Genomic DNA, 23,490 nt, shown 5'->3' with positions numbered 1-23,490 from the left:
ATAGGGATACTAACACTTACCGTAGGTATGGAGTATAGCTAAACATTGGCTTCTAGTAGCACTGCAATACCTAGGCAGCTGAGTGTCGTTTGATAGGAGCTTACGGATACGTGCAAGGAAACCCTGACAGCATTAGAGATGCACGGGCGCTGCGGCCTCCGCAGCGTCGAGCCGCGTGAGGAACGGGCTTGCGGGCACAGCCGGAGGAGCGTGGGAGACGTGGGAGACATCCAAGCCAGGGTCGTCATCAAGCGGGGTCATCCCGCATCCCATGTTCCTGACCTTATCGCTGCATCATCAGTGGATGAGAGAGGGTGCCGGGTAGATTTAACAAATTGGGCTAGACTCTGTGACGCAAAATGGATCAAGGCTCAAGCTCTCGTCCGTATAATCTTTCCGGTTCCGGTGAGGGTGTGAAAGACGACGTCTTACCCTCAAGACTGTAACGCGCCGCATCATGCGGATGGTCAAACGGTAGCATAGAGGCGGCTGCTGGCTAAATCTACCAGATGCATCTACTCGACCCTGTGACTTGTGTTCTGAGCATCTTGATAGACCATAGTTGTGCTCGCGAGTTGCGAATACTTATCCCCTAGCCTCCAGCGACGAAAATGGACGTATCGGTGCTAAGTCATTTTGTATGACAGAGGCAAAGAATCGTCCGCAATGTCCTCCGCGATTGAACTCGGTGACCGTTATGCCGTCACAACAGTGCTTGGCATCGCCGCACTCACCAGTGCCCTCCTCTATCTCATAAGCAGTCTCATTGACAGCCGGAGGGTTTTCTCGAGGTTCAACCGCGCCCCGTCCTTCAGCCAGCCGGCCGAAAAGCCTTCCGTCACTACGGCCGAGAAACAGAGCTATGTGGACGCGTTCCCGCCGTCTCAAAGAGCAACAATTGCGGAGCTTGGACCACAATTCGCGGACGTCAAAGAGGTTGACCTCGCCGTGACGCCGAAGCCTCTGTTGAAAGTGGATGCCGACTACCGATCCGCCGACCCCTCTCTGTTCCACTTCAGTGGCTTCAGCATTGATGACATTCAGAAACTCGGCGACTTTCCAGACTATGCAACTATCTCAGGTGTTCCGTTGCCGTCGCCATTGGCAGATTTTGACATTGACAAGGCCGTCCCGCGGCCCTACCGACCGTTTAGATGGGCTTATCATCAGACCATGTGTAAGTCCCGCCAGGATTCTAGATATCGTGCACTCAAACTCATATCAAGACTGCCAGCTTTAACCAAGATGGATACGGATTTCTGGATCGAGCTTGAAAACACATACAGGGAGCGCGTTGCCGAGCGCAAAGATCTGTACGCAAAGAATGGCAGTGATGTTCTCGATAGCATGCCCGGCTCCGAGCTCGCCTGCAAAGAACTTATGGAAATGGTCCTTCAGTTTATCTGCGCAAGATATCCCAATCAATTCAAGCTCGAGAGTAACATCTTGCACAACAACATTCTTGGGACAACGACAGATCTCTCTGCCGCTGAGCCACTGATTGTGCTCTTGGACAATGTCCCTGAGGACTTTGGAATCATGCTTCGAGATCACGAGACTGGAAAGTATATTCTGAGAGCCGGAATAATATGCTCCTCTGTTGGCTGGAAACTCAGCGAAAAGGTGGGCTTGGGGCTGCCAGGCATACACAAAGTTGTCCCAGACTACAAAGAAAAGATGGAATTCAGCATGGATCGGTAAGACCCCAATCTGAGTGCGGTTGATGGTTCAAAGTTCCTATCACTGACATAGCTCTAGATTCTTCACTAAGATGCCCACCAACAAACCCATTCAACGTGGTTCATGGGGTCTTGAGAAAGGCCAGCCGCTGTATCTTCCTTCCGAACACCCCGAATTTTCCCATCGCGAGCATCAAACCCCTAGCCTTCAGCCCGAAGAGGTTCACCTACGCGTCGACTGGCAGACCTTGCGCCGTCTCCCGTTGTCTGGCGGCGTTGTCTTCAATTTCAAAGCCCTGTTCACGCCATTAACTGAGTTCAAAAATGAGCCTTATATTCCTTCTTTGGTTCTTAAAGTGTTGAACGAGGGTAAGGAGAGCCTCTTGAAGTACAAAGGAACATGGCATGTAGAGCACGTGGTCAAGCCGACTTTGAAGGAGTATGAGAAGTATCAGGTTGAGAATGGCCTGATTGAGAAGGATTGGGAGCCGCAGACCTTAGCAGAAGCGCCTTTCTTCAAGGGCTGGGAGAAGAAATGGACTGTCCAATGATACAACATGTATTTCTACTACAACGCATAGCCGACATCTTTATGAGAATTAATAAAGTCTCAAGAGTCTTCAGATCACGCTGTCACAATTCTTTTATTGTCCAACTCATTGATCTAATTAAGAGAGACCTCGAGAAGGACCCCACCTTACAGGTAGGTTGGGGCTTGGAGCTGCTATCGAACTTAGTCGTGATGATGTTTGCTGGCTACATGTACAAGCTATTCCATGATGAGACCATCAGTAGTGCCATGCCGCGTGAGCCAAGAGCTACAGGTGGCTAACACGGGAGCGCGAGGTGACGTGGAGGTACATTGAGGTGAGTGGAATTCGTTACTAATGAAAACGACAGCAGATCAGCGGGAGCGAAGCGCGCTCGACGGGAAAGGAATAGCAGAATGCGGGGTACATGAAGCATTGAAGTGAGATTGAAACTCCTGTACGCGCATTACGCTCAAAAGACACGCAAACACCAAGAAGATGAAGGCTTACGTCGTGTGTTTTTCGCACATTGATGAGTTGGTCGGCCTCATTGGTATCGTGAGTTTCGGCCAGGGACCAGCCATGCCGGCCGAAGTCGGAGTATCTGAGAGACGCTTATGCAGCCACCCTATCACTCAGGTTCAAGCCACCCCGATATAAATGTTAATATGGAATGCGAAGAGAACGATGGCAGGAGTCTCCGAAAGTGCGAGGGCAGCATGGGAAACACGAAGAGGCGCTGGCTGGGCTTATCTTGGGCAAATTGGTCCTCCCGAGGCGGCCATCCCGGTACCGGGATAGATAAAGGACAATAGAGTGGCCATGATTGGGCTTTGAGCCTGCATAATGCGGGGTGAACCGGGGGCGATCGCCGCGTGTCTTGGTCTGGAACCCCTTGAATCCCTGGAATTCTTCTCCCACCCTTGGTCCCTTGGCTTTCTTATCGCCGCAGCGCCGAAAACCAAAGAGTCTGCGGGAATTCGGGATCAACATGGTCTCCTTTTTCCTTCTTCTTTCGGGCATTCTTGGCCTTCAGGCAGAAGGGCAAGTGGCCATATATGTAGCATTATACGAAGTTATACGAAAAGCATGACTCTGACTCACGTTCATAGTGTCTTGAGCTGAACCTCTAGCGGGTTGACCTTTACCTACTTCGTGTCACCGGAACGGGACCGCCGGAGTGACGACAGGCAGTGCATATCTGGATTGAAGTCTTCATAAGTTTTGTGAGCCTGGTTACCTGAATTCTCTAGATCCACAGGACCAGTTCTGCTCTTCAATCACAGTTCACATCAACGGTCCAGCATGACCTTACAGAATGCAATACGGCGAAGCTCTATGGCCAGTGAGAAGCAACCACGATAGATATCGAAGGCGAAACGAACATCAAGCGGCATCGGTCTGCCAGCTGTGCCGCTCTCCCGCTGCAAGGATGGCGGGCGGGTTGCTCCAACCCGTCTCATCCATCAAACATGCCCCTACCACCAATCATGAACGTCGCTAGCTTATCATGCGCCAGCCAAGATACCTTAAACTACAAATAGCGTCATAAGATGCCCTCCCCCGCGTTTATGGCACTGCCGCGACTGGGCCTGGGCTACCAGTATGAACCCTCATCCGATCGCGATGAACACCGACGACCGGTGACTCTCGGAACAAAAAAGTCCTTGTGGCCTGTTTCCATCCGTCCCTTGCTCAACGAACTCGAATTCGCGTCGAAACGACTTTGATCTGATATCCTATCGACTACCGCATTCAGCAATTCTCAACCGGACTTGGAAACCCCTCACTTATCGGAATAAAGTTCAATGGTACCCTCCAAGACTTCAAAGTCGGTATCCAAAACTAGAACTGGTCTCAATCCTCGGTCGAGATCGGGCTGTGTTACTTGCAAAGCCAAGCACGTACGTTGCTGCCACCCGTCTTATGCCTGTACACTGAACCTCGATGAACGAGGATCTCACGGAAACGACCCCACATATGGTTGCTGACAAAATCCTGCGATAGTTGAAATGTGACGAGACGCGACCAGCTTGTCAACAGTGCACACGGAAGGGAATCAAGTGTGGAGGATTCGCGCAGGGCTTGAGATGGTCGTTCAAACATCAGCCCGCCCTTCAGGTTTTGACACTCGACGACTTCAACCCCCCTACGCAAACATCACCGAAACGACCAGCCGCCGACGCACCCGAGGGCCAGGCGCGCGCCAAAAAGGCAAACTCAGGTTCAGTGAGCAGCAGTAGTTCCCCAAGAAGTCGACATTCGATCTCTTCATCCTCTTCTAAGAGTTCAGCTCAGCGAGATGGGGCTGGAGAAGGGGATGAGGAGGCCAGTGGGGCTTATCAAATGAGCGATGGAGGAATGGATGAAATATCTCAACTTTTCGCGGAGGAACCCGTTTCACCTCGTCAACCATCTCTCGGTGTAATTGTTCAACAATCAGGCGCCTCAAGACCCGCAGATCAGACCCAGTTGGCTCCTTACTCACTATCGCCCAGTCTCGCCGACACCTCTTCGGCATTCATCATCAACTGGTTTGAGCAGGTGTGCCCAGCGTGGTCCGGCTTCGACTCGAACGCGAATCTGAATCGAAAGATCGCCATAGACCTCTGGAGAACCTCCGCCACGGTGTGCAGCTCTCTCGAGAGCATGTCCGCCGCGTTCCTGGCATCCCGACTCCCGAGCATGAGGCAATCCGCACTGCGGCTCATGCAACGAGCGACAGACTTCATTCAAGCCGAGCTCCAGGTCGTGAAGGCACAAGGCGAATTCCGCTCCGTTCCAACGGGTCTCGTATTCTCGCTCTTCTGCTTAGGGACAACGGTCTGCTGGGTCGACTCCCGCTTGTACGGGCTCCCATTCTTAAGAGAAGTGAGATCTCTCATCCGCCGGCTGAATGCGCAATCTGCGTCATTCTCTACCGCGAACCAAGACATGCTTTCGTTCTTCAATAAGAGCTTGGCGTACTGCGAGATGCTTCTCTCCGTGGTACGCGATGATGAGCCGCTTGATCAAGGAGACGCAGACTTGGCGCTTCAGATCATCGAGGAGCGCTCACCCCACCCGTGGACCGGTGTCTCTACTCTAACAACACGCCTTTTCGCCGAGTCGATTCGGCTGTGTCGCAGCGCACGACATCGACTGAGGCAAGCGATGGATCCACAAAAGTACTTCTCAAATGCTCTTCAAGACTTGATAGGAGCCCAGCGTCTGGAGGAGCAGCTGTTGGAGCTTGAGTTCCCGTCGGAAACCCCGGATGTCGACACGGGCGACAGCTCGACGCCGGTGTCCCACCTCGCCAGAGTTGCCGAAGCCTATCGACTCTCATCGCTGTTGCACTTGTACCAGACCTTCCCTGACCTGGTCTCCCTACGACTGCCGGCCGAATCACCAATGACTGAGAGTGGCTCTGTGCCGTGGGACGAGTGGATCATTCCCCTGGCCTTGAGACTCGTCAAGGTCCTCGAACACATCCCGGCAACTTCGGGTACCCGCGTCATCCAGCCACTGCTGTACATCTCGGCGAGTACCGGACTTCGCCACGACGCACCAGCTACGTCTGATATGATGGGTGCTTTCGGGTCCCTGCAGCAAGACCTGATGGGAGGGACGGGGTCAAACATGTTCAGCCCTCCGCCGCTGTTTGATTCGCACAACTTGTCTCAGTACATTAGCCAGATGGCAGAGGCTCCGACGCGGGAGGGTTCAATGTCCAATATGACACTTGACGTTGGGAGTGCTCGCCACTTCGTCATGAGGCGCTTGAGTATCCTGGAGAGCAGCTTACCTCCGACTCCAGTCGTGGTAGCAAAGGATCTTGTCCAGTCCATCTGGAGGGCGTACGATAACGATATCGGATCGCCCACGGTTCACTGGATTGACGTGATGGAAGATAACGACTTACGTTCAATGTTTGGGTGATTAAAGGAGTTATGTTATGGAGCTCAGTTGGAAGACACCGCTCCTGTATCATCTTATTGCAAAGGTCTAGAATGCGTAGGGCACAGGTCCGATCTTTTAGGCGTTGCGGTAGCCACAACACGGACATGATGCAGGCTCTGGGATAACGGTCATTTGGGAATAATGTAGATTTGCGATGAGATTGTTTGTTCTTATTTGGTCATTTTCTATCTCGCCTCATCATCGTCTTGGTTGGTCCATGTGACATCGTTCTCATCATCTTCATCCACATCCCAACATCGATTCACCCAACATCTCCTCAGAAGTCGCTCTTCTTGCGCTGACCAACATAGAACGCCAGACCGTAGTCGCTGGTGGTGAAGGTAATCGTTGAGCCCTTGGGAAAGTGGAAGACATCGCCGGGCTTTGCCTCGACCTTCTGGCCCGTCTCGTCTGAGATCGTGTAGTCACCCTCAAGGATGATCTTCATCTCGTCGTACTTGTAGGTGTATGTAAGCGGTTCGCCCTTCTTCAAACGGAAGAGGCCGGATGAGATGGGCTTCTCGGGGTTCGACTCGTCGCTTGAGAAGACATCTCCGAGGTAAGCGTTGTCACCCGCGAGAAGGGGGATTTGGAAGGTTGATTGGGCCTTAGCGTAATGTTGGAAAGCGGCCATTGTGATGATCAATATTCGATGCAATTTATTGGGAAAATAGTGGTGAGTATGATGATGTCAAATCTTTATTGAGTGCGTGATGCTACCATATTTCAACATTGCCCATTCACCTGGTATATATATAGAGCTCTATTCATCAGTGTAAGAATGCTTCTTTAGGCAATACCCCAAATCTCTAAGAAAGCCTCTTCATTCTAGGCATTGGAGACACCCAGAAACAAGGTTCGGTTTCACTCCCGCGAGTTTGCCAAAGAAGGATCCCTAAGCATCGACTTGGAAGATAGGACGATAGGGTAAAATTCCCTGTTCCGGTAAAGCGCATCCCCCGTCCAACTCGGAACGGTTGAGTGGAGAATCGGTTCCCAGAGGGAGCCGATCTTGCGGGGACGAGTCTGGAGAAGAGATACGGGCGTGGGACGGGGTGCCGACCGGATAGCGGAACCAAAGTCTTTACTGGAAGGTATTTCCTAATACGTAGCTGACTCGAAAAGTTGGCTGCAGTGATAATGCTCTGCAATTTCCTTGAATTCACTGGAGATCATCTTAGCCTCTGCAGTACCTCCTTCATATGTGCACCCCAACTATCCCCAGCAAAGATAGGCCTCATCCAAACCTCGGGTGCCTTTCGTCCCCCTAACTGGGTACTAGTAGATTACCAAACTCCAGGTCACACAGAGTACCTCAACATGGCCCTATTAGCGTTATCGGAACTCCCCTCGGATGGTTGGAAACTTCTCATCGGGCTCTTCGCCCTCTTCTCAGCAGCCATACTCTCACGATCGCTTGGCGCGCTGCGACCGCGAAAAGGAGCCCTCTTCAATAAGACATCCTCTACAACACAATCTGAAAAGTCCAAACAAGCTTCAGAAACATGGCAGATGCCGATTCCCAGTCCCTACCCGGACTGGTCAGTAGAAACAACAAAGCCTCTGCCCTATCGCGCATTTCGTTACGGCCCCAAATATAACGTCACCATGGGCCTTCGTTCAGTCCAGCCTGAGGACTGGATTGAGCTGGACAACCACTATCCTCGATACCATGCCGACAAGACTGCTCGAATCGCTGAACGGGGCGAGAAGTGCTTCGGAACAGACCCGGAGGCCTATCCTGCAGCCATGGAGCTTCTAGAAGAATTGTGCCAGTATCTTCCCGCTCGCTATCCTACGATGTTCAAACGAACCGCTGTCGGCATCGACAATCTCTGGTCGGGGGAATCATTCAACATCGTCGAAACACCTCTCAAGGAAGACCCAGCCGCCATTGCCGCTAGGCTCGTGCAAGACGACCTCGCCATCATGATCGAACGGCCCGACGGCAAGTACTATTTGCTCAGCGGTTCCATCCTGCTGGCCGGCTTCTGGAGATTGAGCGACAAGTTTGGCATGTCCCTCGAGGAGATCCACACGTCTGGCGAGGTCCCCCACTACAAGGAGAAGCTGCACAACGGCATGGCCAGCTTCTTCAAGCGCCTGCGCTGCGACCAGATTTACTCCCGCAACAATTACTTCATCCAGGTCGATGACTCTTTGCCCTGGAGCTGGAGCATTGGCGAAGAAGACAGCCCAGTTGTCAGTTGGAGTACGGCTGAGAAAGATAGAGCGGTTGAGCATCACTATTTTCGTTCCGAGAGGCAATCGCTGCGCCGTCTTCCCAAGAGCAAGGCTATTGTCTTCACGATAAGAACGTACTTTCATCCAGTCACTGAGCTGGCTGCGGAGGACTACGTGCCTGGAAGACTCGCTAGTGCTATTCGTAGCTGGGATGATACAGTTGCAAACTACAAGGGGCGTGAAATGTATGAGAAGGTACTGCTAGAGTACCTCGATAATGAACATCAGAAACAGCTGGACAGAGATCTGGACTTGAGCAAAGAAGACGAAGTCCGGAGGTATCCCTGGTGAGCAGGTGTCACTCTCAGTAGCTGCTCGCTATGGGATGGGGACTATCACTGTAAATGAGGAACTCTATGGCGATCCTCTTGGAGGGGATATTTCTACACTATTGTTCACTCTACTATTATACCTCAACTTCTAGCGTACAGACACAAGAAGTAAACGCAGCGTGCATGAAAATATTAACTCTGTATTCTTCCTAAAGTGTATATTTCGCTTGGGTTTATTCGCTCTTCTCTGCATGTCGGTTCTCTCTTTGACCATCTGATCCATCTAAAACTAATGGCAAAACAGTGAGAAGGTTAGTAGAGGCGCTGCATCTAGGCGCACACGGGCCTGGAGCTGGGCCCTGGGCAACGCTAGTGGTGATGTCCGGCCACTGCAGCCGCCGATGGCCACCCGCTGAAGACCGCATTCTATGGTCGCGCACTCAAAACGATTCCAATTTGAATATGATGTTTGCGTTATTAAGCACTGATTCTGATAGAACGATTACAACCTCCTCCCAACGGTAAGGTAGGTATGCCCTACCTACTCCGTTAATGTACTTATGGCGAGATCAAGTTCAGATTAGGCTGGAATCTAGTCAACTCAATTAGTGTAGGCAATCGTAGTAAATTCTCTTTTCTGCACTTCAATCCCTGGGGCAGCGAATATTGAAGTGATCAAAGTTGACTTGCAGTGATGCACCAACCCTGTTACAGCGCAAAGACCCCACGGAAGTGCGATTGCAATCCCCTCCAGAGAAGAAATTGATAGTGCAATTACAACCTCCCCCAGTTGTTCGATCTGTTACCAGCCCACAAGCACCATTGATTGCCTCGAAGCACTCGCTAACCCCTGGTCGAGACGAATTCCCATGGCCCAGATTTTGTCCGGTACAGCTACCAGGTCGTCCTGCCCCAAGATATGCGGACGCTGCACAAAAGGCGGCCAATGACGTTTGGGTGAGTACCACGGCGACAATGATTACGGCGCTTTTCATGTTTAGAGACGTTATTGTTATTGTATAGTTGTCTGGCGGGTTTAGAGTCAGTCAATTCAAGATAAATGTCATTCTATTCTAAGTCAAGGCGGAGACTTACTCGATTTGTCATGGATGTGCTTCTGGTGAATGTTACGAATTCTAAGAAAAGTCATCCAAAGTAGGCAAGATTCGTTGAAGACTATCGCGAACATCACATAGTTCGCGGGATGGCGTAATATATAGCGTGCGTACTGGACATATGCCATCTCGTCCCACGCGACGTGCTACAAGAACAGCAGACTTGAGCAAACATCTCTGTAACAAGGCAAACTCTGCGACTCGCCTGTGTACTTCCTTTTGGTCGAGATGCTATCCGAACTTGACAGTTGATAGTCGCACAATTCGGGCAGCAGACTGAGAGCAATCCACTCATTCATCTAACAGCAGTGGACAAGTTGACAACTCATTGGTCCTGCCATACGTCCTAGTTGGCCGTGGCCGGCGTGTCCGAGTGATAGGTATGACAGACTGGAAGTGCGGCGAATTCGTACACGGCTTATGGCTTTCGAAGACAATCATCAAGGGCTTGTATTTGATTACTTTTCTATGTCACACGTGCTCCGAGGTTCTTACAATCCACGACCCACATCACGAAGCGACATCGCTTGGAAGTTTCTCATACTTCAGTGAGGCGAAATCCGAACGGTATCAAGTTACCTTAGCATTGTAATTGGCGCGCACTGTCGGAGCTGAGAAACTCTCAATCCTTAGGCGCAGGCGCAGCCTCTGGGTCATCAGCTAACAGAGCCTCAACCTTTGCACCCCTACTCAACCTTTCCTCCAAGGATATCTCCTGCTCCGGCGAAGTGGACCAACCAAGACCCAGTTCGGGATATTGAAGAGGAACATCGCCATCGGATGGCAAGCTGTCAAGGTAAATAGGCCACGGAGTACCCATCCAGGCATTCCTTGTCTCATGATCTCGACGTTGACTCGATGTCAATGGGTGTACGAGGACACTAAGTTTTGAGCACATGTAAGCATCAAGACAGCATGATTAGTTAAAGCAATTACTGATTCTGGTCTTACCTTAAGTTACCTCGGTTTGCCGCCAAGTAGAAAAAGACGTCAGAAAACGAGGAGTCGGGAACCCAGACTACATGCGAACTTTTGGTCAATCGAGCTCTTTGTCTCATACTTACATGCAGATGAACTTTGGCACTACTTACTCTCATAAGATCCCGCTGGGTGTGGTCCGATAGGAAATTCGTTGACCCTGAATAGTGGGACAGCAACGAACGCGCCTAACCGTGGGTATCAGCAATGATTCAAACAATCTCGTCCAGGTGAGAGTCGTCTTTCAAACCTACCGTCGCGTCGCAATCTCAAAACAGCATCACGAAGAGCAAGGGCAGCAGAAGTCTCAGTCGGGGACTGTAGGAGGAAGTAAATGTGGAAATGCCATTCCCGAGTCCGAGCTTCGACCACCGTCTTCAGATCCGTCTGCGGGGTCGGAGGCGTAGATTGGGTAACCATGGTCATGATGAGTCGCTGCGAGATGTTCTTGCTGATGGCTAATGTTGTTCCTTCATAAGTTTGACAAGTTCATGATTCAAGCCTAGCCGACGGGATGGCTCGAGGCCAAAGTGCGGAGCATTAGCCGCTTAATCACGCAATCAAATCGATTCTCACGTGCGCCGACACAATGAGTAGAAAGCGGCTAGGATCGGATGTAAACAAAGCCCGAGTTGACCACAGCAAACCATACTGCAACAAGACTATCATCAAAATATTCCTTGGTGTTTTACTATGTGACTGTATACAATGATTCCCAAGAGTCCTTCGCCACCTCAGAATTATCACGATGCCGGGCCTGGCTCTGGCATGACAGGCCACCCAGGCGGAGGCGCTTTCATTTGTTGAAAGACCTTCGGGTCCATGGAGTTCTCATTGACCCAGCCCAATAAGGCGTCAAAGTCACGGCACACTTTGTGATTCATAAAATCTGGGAATGGTTGCTCCCAATTTTCAATCCAGTTGAAAGTTATCATGTCCACCGACCCGGTGCACTTGATTGCTTGGGCAAGGATATCGAAACAGTGGCCGATGTGGGCTTGATGCTGAGCTCCTCCTGGCCAAGGTCCCTCTTTGGGCTCATAGTCTATACTCAGGAGTCAGAAGTGCGTACTCACTTCATATCGAGAAACTTACAATGCTCGTATGATATTTCCCTGCGCAGCATATCTAAGCAGTGGAGGTGATGGAAAACTTCTGTTTGCGCAATATATGCATCTGAACCGTAGCCAAGAACTTCTGGAATCTTGACAGCGACTCGTGGGTCCTTTCCAAGTTGCCTCACATCCGCTTCCCCAATGACGAGAGGCCAGACATGGTCACCGATACGATGCCACTCCCTATCGGCTTCTTTGCCAATTCGCTGGCGAAAGACTGAGGGCGGATTCGTGTCATATAAAGTGCCGTTCGTCACTCTGCTGATTTTTGGTATATCGAAGCGCTCAAGTATCGGTGCTTGAACGTCTACTTAGCATATCGGGCTGAAAGGCTTTTGACAGCTTGGGTACTCACAGTAAAAGGAGGTTCTTTTCCAATAGTCCTGGGTCTTCATAGGATGCCTCAACGGTGCAGGCCATAGCCACAAAGTGAAAGAGGCGACAAAGAGTGAAATGTTGAGGAAAGTCACTAGAGATAGCCTTTTACTGCAGAGCTTCAACAATGAAGTATCCTTCCCAACACTTCGAGATCCTGCCTTGGTGTCCATGTGAGGCAGTAGAGTCTTTTCGGGGTCCTCATTCTCTTCGAAACATCCCGAGAGACCATCTTCTGTATGTGAAGCTTCCGATGAGACTGTTGATGATCGGTATATTTCATTCATCATGGTCCTGTATTTCAACAACTCATGTGCGAGAAGATAGGAAGTCTAGCAAGTAGGTCACAGAAGTGAAGGGAGTCTGCTATCGAACGGAGGGAAGGTGTCATCGCTTCGTTCAAGGTAGTCAGCATAAGCAAGCGATTGAGTAAAATCAGCTTGCCCAATCAATTCATGTGAGGTAAACACCCTCCCCATTGCACTCGAAAGCTTGGATGTCTAAGTACCTGCCTGAAAGATAAGAGGAGGCGAGCGGGACTACAACTACCAACTCCTACAACTCCACTACATGACGCAGAGAGATCCTTCGAATCCGTCGTCTGGCTTGGCATGTCGGTGAAACGTCTGGGTAGCTGATCTTGATGTCGTGAACTCCATTGCCCATCTCGAAGCATCCGATGCAACCTTCCTCGTTTGTAACAGTCTCTACCCGGTTGTCAACATCTTTGTGACCTTTTGGCTGCAGCTGCAGGAGACCGACATTCCGTACGTGTAAGTGGTAATCGAGCGTCCGGACTGACGCGATCCCGCCCGACTTCTTCGTGCTTCCAGGCAAGTTTTCGTCACTGGCGGCTAAAGTCCGTACAAGGAGGACACAGCTTCGACTTATCTCAGATGATGCGTGATTTAGGCGTCAATTAGGTCAAAGGCGACTTTTCTTCAAATACCATATACAGGGAACGGCCTCCAGACTTTCTCTTGAACTAGCCATCTCCAAGTCCTACCAACGTCTCTCTTATCAATCACGCCCAGTAGAAAGTCACAATGCGTGCTCAGTACCTCATTCTTGCTGCAATTGGCCTCGTGGCTGCCGCCCCTCTCGGTATGTGATCTTGGAAGACAGCAAGCGCTTCAACAAACTACCTGAGTAACTAGTAAGAAGACGACTGACTTGAGCTACCTGTTTAAGATGTCAGAAGAGCAGATGCCGAAGCTGAAGCTATTCCCTTCTACCCAAAGAGGGGAGCTGATGCAGAGGCGGAGGCTATTCCCTTCTACCCCAAGCGCGGAGCCGACGCTGAAGCCGAGGCAATTCCCTTTTACCCTAAGCGAGGAGCAGATGCGGAGGCTGAAGCCATCCCGTTTTACCCTAAGCGAGGAGCAGACGCGGAAGCCGAGGCCATTCCCTTCTACCCCAAACGCGGTGCTGACGCCGAGGCGGAAGCTATTCCTTTCTACCCGAAGAGGGATGCTGATGCGGAAGCCGAAGCGATCCCTTTCTACCCCAAGAGAGGTGCTGATGCCGAAGCTGAAGCCATTCCATTCTATCCTAAGAGGGGCGCGGAGGCTGAGGCTGAGGCCATCCCTTTCTACCCAAAGCGCTCCGCCGATGCGGAAGCTGAGGCAATTCCCTTCTACCCTTAAACAGGCGATGGTTGTGGCATGCTCTAAGTACCATATTTCTGGAAGTACAGATCTGGAACACGGGGGACATGTAGCAGGTCTCGAGTCAGAAACCTTCATGTATCATGGCTTCGACGTTGAAGAGTGGGGTGGACCTGTAGAGTAAGAACCTGGAGCTGGAAGGGTTAAGTCTGGTTGCTAGAATACGCTCATTAATACTTGTTGCAACTAGAATGCTCAGCTGGTAACCGCGTCTCAGAAAGTAATGTACCTTATCCAGCCCAAATCATTTTCCTATTTGGTACTTATTCACTCACTCGAGAGCAGCCAAGGATGGTTGATATCAGGCGAATTGATTCTACTAATTACCACGCAGTCGTGCCGGACGCTCGTTCCTCTTCGTTGGCTAGGCATCCGCATCCAGGCAAAGCTCGAACGCTGAGCCTTTCTGATCACAGTCTTTGTCCGGATGGGTGCTATCATAAAGCATCATTCAGATCAGGAATACGAGATTCCCCTTCCGTACCATCGTTTGAGCAAATGCATCCTAGAGGAAGCTTGGCAAAATCTTCAATGATGAGTGAAGCGAAACTTAAGTTACTTTCGAGCCGCAACTTGCGAATGCGACAGTGTATTGCGTAGGATAGGTGTAAGTGGACAGCAACAAAAGTGCCGCATAAACGCAGCGTCAGCCCGCATCTCGCCCACAAACGGCCCGCTACCGGGCCGTGACGTTGTAGATCGCATCATTCGAGCTTCTGTTTTGGGCTTAGGGTACAGGCGGGGTTTAAGGCGAAGTCAAGCACATTATGTAGCGATTTCGCGGGGTCGATAAGCTGTGCTCTTCCTTCGAATCCTTCGGACTTCCGCTAAATCATGTTTCCTAGCGTCGATATAGGATTGCGTCAGATATGCAACACCTTCTGAATGTGTACATGGCATACAAAATTCAATCTGAGCGCGATACCCTAGCTCTTGTGAAAAGTTACGGGGAGCTGCGAGCGGTGTTCCTGCCCGTGGCCCCCTACATTCTTGTCGTCTGACTTAATTCTGCTTTCCCTCACATATTAGCAAGAACATACGACTTTCTTGAGAAGTTCATTGATGTCGGACATGTTGAGAAAGCTGCATTAAACAGCAACGGTATATATCAAGAATGTCCAAAATGTAAGCGCATCACGAGGGTAGAAGCTACTGTGCTAACAATTCAGGACTTTAGTCTCGAAATCTTTACTGTACCATGGACAAACAAAGACAAAACGGAGTACGCTTGGCTTCCAGGAGACGAAAATACCGAGCCGCATGTTGAAGATGGAATTCAAGTCTCAGCAAGAGGCAAATTTCATGTTTTTGGGCAAGCCGTGTTATGCGCAGGTCGTCTGTTGACAGTGTCATTGGCGGCCTTTGGTCTTTACTCTCTCCTCACATCAGACTCCCCAGCCAACTCTCAAATGCAGCCCATGTCTTGCAACTGTGGTGAAACAATCGTAGAAGCCCGCGCGAATGGCTGCGTGTACGATTCACTTGCCGCCGCCTGGCTTCCACCACACTGTCGGTCTCCTGAGTTAACGGCAGAGTTCGAGTCTCTGGGCCCAAACGAACCCGACACAACAGGCAACACCTGGGGTTACTGGCATGACAAGAACCAGACGCATCCCATGACACTGGAGGAAGTGAGCCAATTACCAGAGGCGGCCCGCCATGGTCAATATGCTCGATTCTTTACCACGCACCAATGGCATCTCGTGCATTGCGTGTTCTACTGGCGCAAGATGTGGGAGGCAGCGCGCTGTTCTCGGGGAGTCGCGGGCGCATCTTGCGGCAAGGACGGCATGCTTGTCATTGAGAAACGCTACGACACTCTCATGCACATCAATCATTGCATGACCATGTTCTTGATGAGGGATCCTCTCGATCACATTGCCGCCGAGGCTGGTGTCGCGCTTCACTCCGATGAGCTTCACATCGCGAAGCCTCATAAACACCAAGATCAGAGTATCACGGCCGAGAAGACGGGCGCGAAGCACAAAAGCGCGAGCTCGAGTACATTCAAAGACCCTTACGGCGAGACAAAAGAGAGCCATCAGCACGGAAAGAGCGATCCATACGATGACTAGGAGAAACAGTTTCTTGGGCGAAGAAAGGTTCTTGTAAAACATTCATTCCATCATAGGCCGAAGAAATATAATTTTTGAACATCGCCGTGCTTTCAACTTGGTGTACCACTAACCAAGATACATGTGAGAGAAACAGAATGGGCATCAAAGTACCTTACATTGATATCTTGGCGTGCTCACTTTGCGAGGCAACCACAGCCATGGTCACAACATGGGTACGGTTTCTTTTTCGTACATCAAGAAGCTAAAGCCCAGGCAAGTGAATAGAATAGTCTCGCCAGTTACCTTGTGTGTTTGTGAGCCTCAAGCCCCACTTATGGTCATCAATGGTCCAATGGATTACGAGGCATCTTACCATGGGACGTCTGCCTGGTGCCAGTTTTCCAAGCTTATGTTGAGCTGCAACGATGATCTTCCTAGAGAAGACTAGTTGATATGTGCGTAAGATTTGGGGCTGATATGTCGTCTTCTTTCGCGATTCTCTTCAAATTCTCCAATCGCTCCAGCTTCATTCCCTCAGTGCCCCCATCGCCATGAAGCTTCTCAATTGCTCTAGCCTACTGATTGAGGAGTTCTTGGGGCTGTCTATACCTGAATCGTATGCCATCCTTTCCCACCGATGGGAAGCCGATCATGAAGAGGCAACCTACCAAGATTTTGGAAAGCCTGATGTGATAGCGCGCAAGAAAGGATGGAAAAAGATTCAACATTTCTGTCGACTTGCATTGCAGCAAGGTTACAAATATGCATGGGTTGATACTTGTTGCATCAACAAACAGGATTTCACAGAGCTGACGGAAGCCATCAATTCCATGTTCAAGTGGTACGCGCGATCTTCAATCTGCTATGCGTACCTGTCGGATGTGGGCATTGACGGAGTTTCACTTCAACATTCCCAATGGTTCACTCGTGGATGGACTTTGCAGGAGCTCATCGCCCCCTCGCGGGTTGAATTCTTTGATAAGGACTGGAACTACATTGGAAGTCGATCAGATCTGTGCGATATCATCCAACAGCGCACAAACATTGACAAGAGCATACTCGTGGCAGGAAGCGGGAGAGTGGAAGGCCTTTTGACGACAATACCTGTTGCCAGAAGAATGTCTTGGGCATCTGGGCGCATGACCAAAAGGGAAGAAGATTTGGCGTACTGTCTCTTGGGAGTTTTTGGAGTCAAGATGCCGCTTCTGTATGGGGAGGGAAACAGAGCGTTCATCCGACTGCAGGAAGAGATCACCAAGGAGACCAACGACTTGTCCATCTTTGCTTGGTCTGCACCAGCAGAATCTCCATTGGGCTATTTTGGGATTCTGGCTATGTCTCCATCGGCTTTTGAGACAGCGAATGATATCGTACTCAGCAGCGACATCAAGTACAACCCCGAGGTATGTCTCGAGACCTGCCCCCGAGTTTTCAGCTGAATCAAGTCAGCTGTGTAACGTTCGAAGAACTGACACCAATTTCTCAAGTACGCCATCACAAATAAAGGCTTGAAAATCACGACCGAAACCAGTCTCATGCCCGACGGTGCGCATTTCCTAAGTCTCCGTTGCCATAGATCCAGCGATCAAGGCCGTCGTCACCTCGGAATTCTTCTCAGAGATCAAGGTGGAAACGTCTTCCTCCGCTGGAAGACCGGCCGGCTCTGGAGTTTGGAGCACAGCGCACCGGGCATCAAACACACGATGTTCATCAGCAAGTTCCTCGAGCCAGACGTGGCAGAGACGCTCGTCGGGGACATGGACTCCATCTACCGGAACGCCTTCTGCTTTCCGCCCACGCCGCCAGGGGTGGAGTTTGTCAAGGCCCAGCCCGACGGCATGTGGAGCTCGTCCCGGCGCATGTTTATCACTCAGGGACTGGACACATTTGACGGATTCGTTCAGTACCGAACGTCTGGCGCGGCTGACCAGAACTTTATCGTCGCGTGTGGTTTCACTGGCGGTGGTGCGAATCCTTGGGTGTGTCTTGCAGCTAACAAAAATGAGACGAAACACATTTTCCAAACTGCAATGAGCGGTGATTTGATGAAGTTGCGCAAGCTTGGCAGCGAGCGTGGGGTTATGAAAACGAGGATTACGTTTGGTATGAGTAGGCGGGTTGAGGATAGACCGGTGGTGTTAAGCCTGGGGATGGAGACGAGGATGTTAGAAGGGCAACCTGTGTTTTCCATCTTCGTAGATCAACGAACTGATTGGGGGGATCTGTGCTCAGTAATGTGAGGCAAGTAGATAGAGCTGGAGAATAAGCGAATTGAATAAATACGCGTCAGTCATGTGCTCATGGATCAGTGAAGCCCAACCGCTGAGGATGTTTCTACATGAGATATCGTCCCTTCAGCAGGGCATATAAGCTCTCTTGGCTTCACCTGCTAGGGCTATTCTTCTCAAGACAAAAAAAATATTGCCCGACTTACCGTATCGTTGTAGTCTTCCCACAAACCATCTGACTCGCATATTGTAGCCTCTCTTGCAAAAAGAAAACTTAGTCTGACTGTCTCGGCAAGTTTTCCAAGTCTTTTTTTGTTGCCCACATAAACGCAACTGCCTGTAGCCAACGCAAGCGTAGGCACCTAATTATCAGCCACATCACTGACAAGTCCTCCATGATGAAGCTGCCTCGCTCTGTGAAGCAAGTCGCAGATGAGCTCCACCGCTGTCGAAGACTCTGCCCCATAACGACAAGATAGAGCGGGTCTAGCCCTCACCTGGATAGACGAGGCCCACGGCAACTGCCCACTTGAACTCACGATAATGGAGGATATTTTCATCGGCCCTCTGGCGCAACGGTAGCGCGTTCGACTCCAGATCGAGTTTCCTCGAGATGCCATCGAAAGGTTATCTGTTCAAATCAGGTGGGGGTCAAGTATATCCTCGCGATCACACGGGCGTACATTTCAGGACGTTGCCGGGTGAAGGCGAGTTTCTTTTGATTTTTGCTGGCGCAGACATCTCGTGTCCGGCCCAGTTGTCTGATGTCCCATTCTTGTTTTTTCTGCAACTAGACTCCTTATGCTGAATTTAATCATCTTTCAATGATGCTCTTGTATCACAGGTCTCCGAACGGGATTCTATGTCCTTGTCTGACAATCTCGGCAAATGAGCTCGGCTCGGAGTTCCCACTTTAAGAACGAAAGAGGAAGCAACCTCTAGCGAGCGGCACCCAGATGCTGTTGATGATAAATGTGATGAAACCAACAGACTAGAAAACCCACTTGCAACAAGTCCGGCGAAAGTTGCTTCAGTTGAAGGGGTTCTTCAGAGCAGAACCGCAACCTAATTCAACCCAAACCAAGTGCACCTCGACCGACCCCATCATGCAGGAACACAACCGCCTGCACTTCCGCCCCGAGAGCAGCCTTGCGGACAGGGCGCACCCGCATTAAACTGCCAACTAAAGAAGGGGTCTGTCTCGTTCGTCAAGACCGGACCAAGCAACCTTATTCGGCGGGGTATACGGCAGACTACAAGAGGCACTCCGCCAAAACACTTTTTTTATATATTAAAGTAGAAATCGTATTTTACGGTTACCCTACTACCTAGGATAAGGTCTAGACTAGTATAATAACTTATAAATAGGGGTTATAAATATTTACGGCTTAAGAAATATTTTAATTTTATAATATATTAAACTATATAATAATATATAAAATCGTATAATATTATACCCCGACGTAAAAGTTTTTTTTCTCCTTATAACTTTATTATAAAAATACCTATTACTTTTTACCTTTTTATAAATAAAAATTACTTTTTACTTAAGTTATTAAACTAATAGCTCGTTTATAAATATTATAATATAAATCTATAATAATTTTTAACCTCTATATAAGACGTTACTAAACTAATTAACCTTACGATACTTCTTTATAAAGCTATTTTAAAACGACTAATTAATAATAATACTTGTATAGGCTCTGCCCTTTTTATATAATAAGAATATATAAACGTATAAACTTTAATATTAATAAAATCTCTTTTTATAAGCTTAAAAGAGCGAGAACGAAGTATTTAGTAAATAAAAAAAGAACTAAAGTAATTATTAATAATTAATATCTTCATTATATTATATAATATATCTTTTTTTAGAAACTAACTTAATAGTTTTTAAATAACGACTTATATTAATATTTAAGTTATTAAGAAGTTTATTAAGAAAGTTTAGTTTAATTACTTCTTAACGTTTATTTTATATTAAAATATAATACGATTTATTATTTTATATTTTATAATAAATTAATAAATTCTTTTAATAGAGTAAATAGTATTTCTAATTAATATAAAAAATCCTTATAATATTTTAGAGTATTATAAAGTAGTATACGAAGCAATAAGTTTAAAGAGATTCTTTTTTAAAGCTACGATTTTATATAAAAAAGATAATTATTAACTTTTTATTATTTTTTAAATTAGAATTAAGTTATTAGTTATTAAACCTTAGCTAGTAAAAAAGGGAAAAGGTTATATAAAGCTAATTATAACTAAAACTTTAAGTAAAACGACGTATAAAAATATTCTAAAAACACAGCTTTTAATAAGTATTAATATTAAACTAACGATAAAGATTAAAGAAGAATTATTAATTAAGTAAAAAAAGAAGATTATTAAAAAAGAAATTAAGGCTAAGAAAAAAGTTAAAAAGGATAAAAACGATAAGAAAAATAAGATTATAATAGTTTAATAAGAAGATAAAGTTTATAATAATAAATAACTTAATATATTATAAGAATAAAAACGAGCATTCTCGTTAATAAATAGTTTAAAGTAAATTATAATTATATTTATGATTCCTTTTCGTCCTTAGTATCGCTCGTAATTATAAAGCTATTTAATATTTTAAAATTAATTCTAAAGTTTTTTAATCTCTACTTAATTTATATAATATTACTTTATAGTTTACTAAGTAAAGTATTTTTAAGTTAGAGCTTATTACGTATATATTACTTTAAATAAATATAAAAATATTAATACGCTTTAAAATAAGGATGATTAGCTTTACTAAACTTCGTACTTTTAATTAATATAATTAAGGAGCCCTTAATAATTAAGGTATAAATTTATAAAATAGCTTAAAAAAGATATGCGTCTAGATTATTATTATTCTAAATAGCGTTTAATAGTTATTAAACTTAGTCTTAGTTAATTAGCTATATAAAATCTTATATAGTTCGTAACGTAAGTTAATAATATAGTTACTATAGCTAACTAAAAATAATATAAGGGCGACCTTTTTAATAACGAATTTAATAAGAGTTCTAAATTTATATAAAGTTAATAAAATTAGAACGAATTAGTAATATATACGTAAATAGAAATATAATTTAGTTAAAAAGTATATTTATATAAAATAGCCTTTAGAACTTAAGTAGTTAGAAGTATTTTTATAAACGTAAGTATACTTATATATACTAAAATATATATTACTTACTTATTAATATACTAATCTATTTTAATAAAAACGATTTTATTAACTCCTAATTTTAACGTTATAAATATTTTTACTAAAGATTTAGTAATTACGGAATATAATTAGACTTTTTATTATTAAATAATATTAAAAAAAGTAGTAATAAATATTAAATATAAGAACGGTTTCTTTCCCTTAGTCTAAACGAACTCGTAATAATATAAATCCCCGTTATTAAATAATAATAAGATATTATATAAGTATATTCCGGGATATATAAGTAAAAACCCCTATATAGAATTATATAATAAACTATAAATAAGTATTAATATTAATATAGATGTTAAATCTAAATAGTAAAAGCTTATCGTACGTATTTAAAGACTAAATATAATTTAATTTAGGAGTTATAAACCTTTTATAATAGTACCTTATCTTATTTAATTAATTTTAAACTTATTATAAAAAGGTTTTATAATATATAGAGTAAAGTTTATTTTAGTTAATAATATAAGCTTATTAACGAACCTATATATAAAAATACTTTTTACTATACCCTTTAGTACGGTAAGTAACCTCTAATATATTAAAAAAGAACTCTTTTAATCGTTATTATATAATTACGAGCTATTTTAGTATTTATTATTACTAAAGCTAATTTTATTAACGAAGTATTAATAATTTTATAGCCGTAATTATAAATCCTTTAGACTAGAGTTAAAAAAGGATATCTTTATTATTTAAGTATTATTAGAAAAATAATTCTTAAATACGAATTAATAGATCCTTAAAAAAGACCGTACGCTCTTCTCGTTATAAATCCTATTTCGTAAGTTAACGTTTAAAAGTTCGTTTTATAATTCTAATATTAAAAATTATAAAAATATATATAATAATTATATTATAAGTCTAATTACTCTTTAACTTTATAATAACTATCGTTTAATATAGTAAAAGATTAATACGTAGTCGTACTATTTTAAAAAAGTAATAAAATATAAAATAAAAAACTAAAAAAGAAATTTTAAGTAAAGGGTAAATGTTTATATATAATTATAGCGATATATAGGGGTATCTTTTTATTTATAAGGTTTTATAAGTATATATATAAATATATAAACGCTTATAGGGATCTATAATGCTAAACAAAAATAGAAAAGTATATAATAATAATATATAATAAATAAAAGTTCTATAATTTTACTAAAAACGTTAAACTTTAAGAGGAGCTTTTATATAGTTAGTTACGGCTTCTTATAAGCTAAACTAAGCGCGTATACTCTAGCTTATAGTTAATAAGTATTTTATAACTCTATAGGGGCCTTATTACCTAGGTATTAAGCCTAATTATACTATATCCTAATATATACCTATATAAACTCTTATATTATATTATATAAGAATATTAAATTAATTACTCTTTATTTAAAGTCTATATAAATTAATAACGCTCTTTATAATCTTATATATTATTATATATACCCTCTTTTTTATTTTTAGCTTATTTAGCTACTTATTTAAGGGCTTTTATTATTATATAAAGGTATATAGCGGGGATAGTACTTAAAAACTTAAGTAAAGCGCCGATACGGACTTTATTACGACTTTTATAGTTATAACTACGCTTAACGACTTTAATAAGTATATTACGAATTAATACGAACCGTTAATCAATTATAAATAAATATAAAGTAGTATAAGGTAATGTATAAGTAATAATGAGAAGCGTAACGAGCGTATACTCGTATATAATAAATATATAATTATAATTAAAATAGCCCTTGTTTATAAAAGTAACGTAATTAGTAAAAATACTTTTACTAGCCTTATAATAGGCGCACGACTCGGCACTAGTCTTAGTATTATTATATACGGTTATTTAAATAATATTAGTAACCTAAGTATAAGTTACGGTAATATCTAGGGGTATATAACGGCTATTCTTAGTAATCTTAAGGTTAAGCTTAATCTAACGCTAAGGCTAGCTTATATAAGTTAATATAATAATATTAAATAGTATAGGGTAGTATATATTAACTTATATAATACTAAAGTTATAGATTTAGTAAAAAGTCTTTAAAAAAGAAGATAA

The 23,490-nt window shown here is 45.3% G+C and overlaps 9 protein-coding genes and 1 non-coding gene across 10 annotated transcripts; 7 read left to right on the top strand and 3 right to left on the bottom strand.

Annotated features, from left to right (window-relative positions):
- Positions 1-666: 666 nt before the first annotated feature.
- Positions 667-2,230, top strand: CLUP02_07621 (uncharacterized protein; the record flags this gene model as incomplete). Its single annotated transcript, XM_049286615.1, has 3 exons — positions 667-1,177; positions 1,235-1,697; positions 1,759-2,230. 3 exons carry the CDS (start codon positions 667-669, stop codon positions 2,228-2,230), a joined length of 1,446 nt encoding a protein of 481 aa, XP_049143758.1.
- Positions 2,231-4,555: 2,325 nt separating this feature from the next.
- Positions 4,556-6,130, top strand: CLUP02_07620 (uncharacterized protein; the record flags this gene model as incomplete). Its single annotated transcript, XM_049286614.1, has 1 exon — positions 4,556-6,130. One exon carries the CDS (start codon positions 4,556-4,558, stop codon positions 6,128-6,130), a length of 1,575 nt encoding a protein of 524 aa, XP_049143757.1.
- Positions 6,131-6,428: 298 nt separating this feature from the next.
- On the bottom strand, positions 6,429-6,785 carry CLUP02_07619 (uncharacterized protein; the record flags this gene model as incomplete). The annotated part of the gene is made up of 1 exon (XM_049286613.1): positions 6,429-6,785. One exon carries the CDS (start codon positions 6,783-6,785, stop codon positions 6,429-6,431), a length of 357 nt encoding a protein of 118 aa, XP_049143756.1.
- Positions 6,786-7,471: 686 nt separating this feature from the next.
- Positions 7,472-9,083, top strand: CLUP02_07618 (uncharacterized protein; the record flags this gene model as incomplete). The annotated part of the gene is made up of 2 exons (XM_049286612.1): positions 7,472-8,682; positions 8,972-9,083. 2 exons carry the CDS (start codon positions 7,472-7,474, stop codon positions 9,081-9,083), a joined length of 1,323 nt encoding a protein of 440 aa, XP_049143755.1.
- Positions 9,084-9,311: 228 nt separating this feature from the next.
- Positions 9,312-10,324, bottom strand: CLUP02_07617 (uncharacterized protein; the record flags this gene model as incomplete). The annotated part of the gene is made up of 5 exons (XM_049286611.1): positions 9,312-9,694; positions 9,763-9,803; positions 9,933-10,058; positions 10,126-10,248; positions 10,278-10,324. 5 exons carry the CDS (start codon positions 10,322-10,324, stop codon positions 9,312-9,314), a joined length of 720 nt encoding a protein of 239 aa, XP_049143754.1.
- Positions 10,325-10,404: 80 nt separating this feature from the next.
- CLUP02_07616 (dopa 4,5-dioxygenase) lies at positions 10,405-13,243 on the bottom strand (the record flags this gene model as incomplete). The annotated part of the gene is made up of 11 exons (XM_049286610.1): positions 10,405-10,663; positions 10,734-10,800; positions 10,874-10,948; positions 11,015-11,195; positions 11,337-11,451; positions 11,508-11,805; positions 11,856-12,173; positions 12,231-12,544; positions 12,599-12,643; positions 12,810-13,104; positions 13,186-13,243. The coding sequence occupies 11 exons, from the start codon at positions 13,241-13,243 to the stop codon at positions 10,405-10,407; spliced, it is 2,025 nt and encodes a 674-aa protein (XP_049143753.1).
- A 53-nt stretch (positions 13,244-13,296) lies between these two features.
- On the top strand, positions 13,297-13,896 carry CLUP02_07615 (uncharacterized protein; the record flags this gene model as incomplete). Its single annotated transcript, XM_049286609.1, has 2 exons — positions 13,297-13,354; positions 13,442-13,896. The coding sequence occupies 2 exons, from the start codon at positions 13,297-13,299 to the stop codon at positions 13,894-13,896; spliced, it is 513 nt and encodes a 170-aa protein (XP_049143752.1).
- A 1,430-nt stretch (positions 13,897-15,326) lies between these two features.
- Positions 15,327-15,992, top strand: CLUP02_07614 (uncharacterized protein; the record flags this gene model as incomplete). The annotated part of the gene is made up of 1 exon (XM_049286608.1): positions 15,327-15,992. The coding sequence occupies one exon, from the start codon at positions 15,327-15,329 to the stop codon at positions 15,990-15,992; it is 666 nt and encodes a 221-aa protein (XP_049143751.1).
- Positions 15,993-16,192: 200 nt separating this feature from the next.
- CLUP02_07613 (HET domain-containing protein) lies at positions 16,193-18,209 on the top strand (the record flags this gene model as incomplete). The annotated part of the gene is made up of 4 exons (XM_049286607.1): positions 16,193-16,207; positions 16,499-17,377; positions 17,462-17,953; positions 18,174-18,209. The coding sequence occupies 4 exons, from the start codon at positions 16,193-16,195 to the stop codon at positions 18,207-18,209; spliced, it is 1,422 nt and encodes a 473-aa protein (XP_049143750.1).
- Positions 18,210-18,763: 554 nt separating this feature from the next.
- On the top strand, positions 18,764-18,856 carry CLUP02_tRNA141. The gene has a single exon. It is a non-coding gene; the product is annotated as a tRNA-Trp (tRNA).
- The last annotated feature ends 4,634 nt before the right edge of the window (positions 18,857-23,490 follow it).

The sequence above is a fragment of the Colletotrichum lupini genome, chromosome 4 (assembly GCF_023278565.1).
Source record: "Colletotrichum lupini chromosome 4, complete sequence".
Classification (NCBI taxonomy): Eukaryota; Fungi; Ascomycota; class Sordariomycetes; order Glomerellales; family Glomerellaceae; genus Colletotrichum; species Colletotrichum lupini.
The sequence above is the reverse complement of the archived record's forward strand: the minus strand, read 5'-3'. Positions and strand labels throughout refer to the sequence as shown.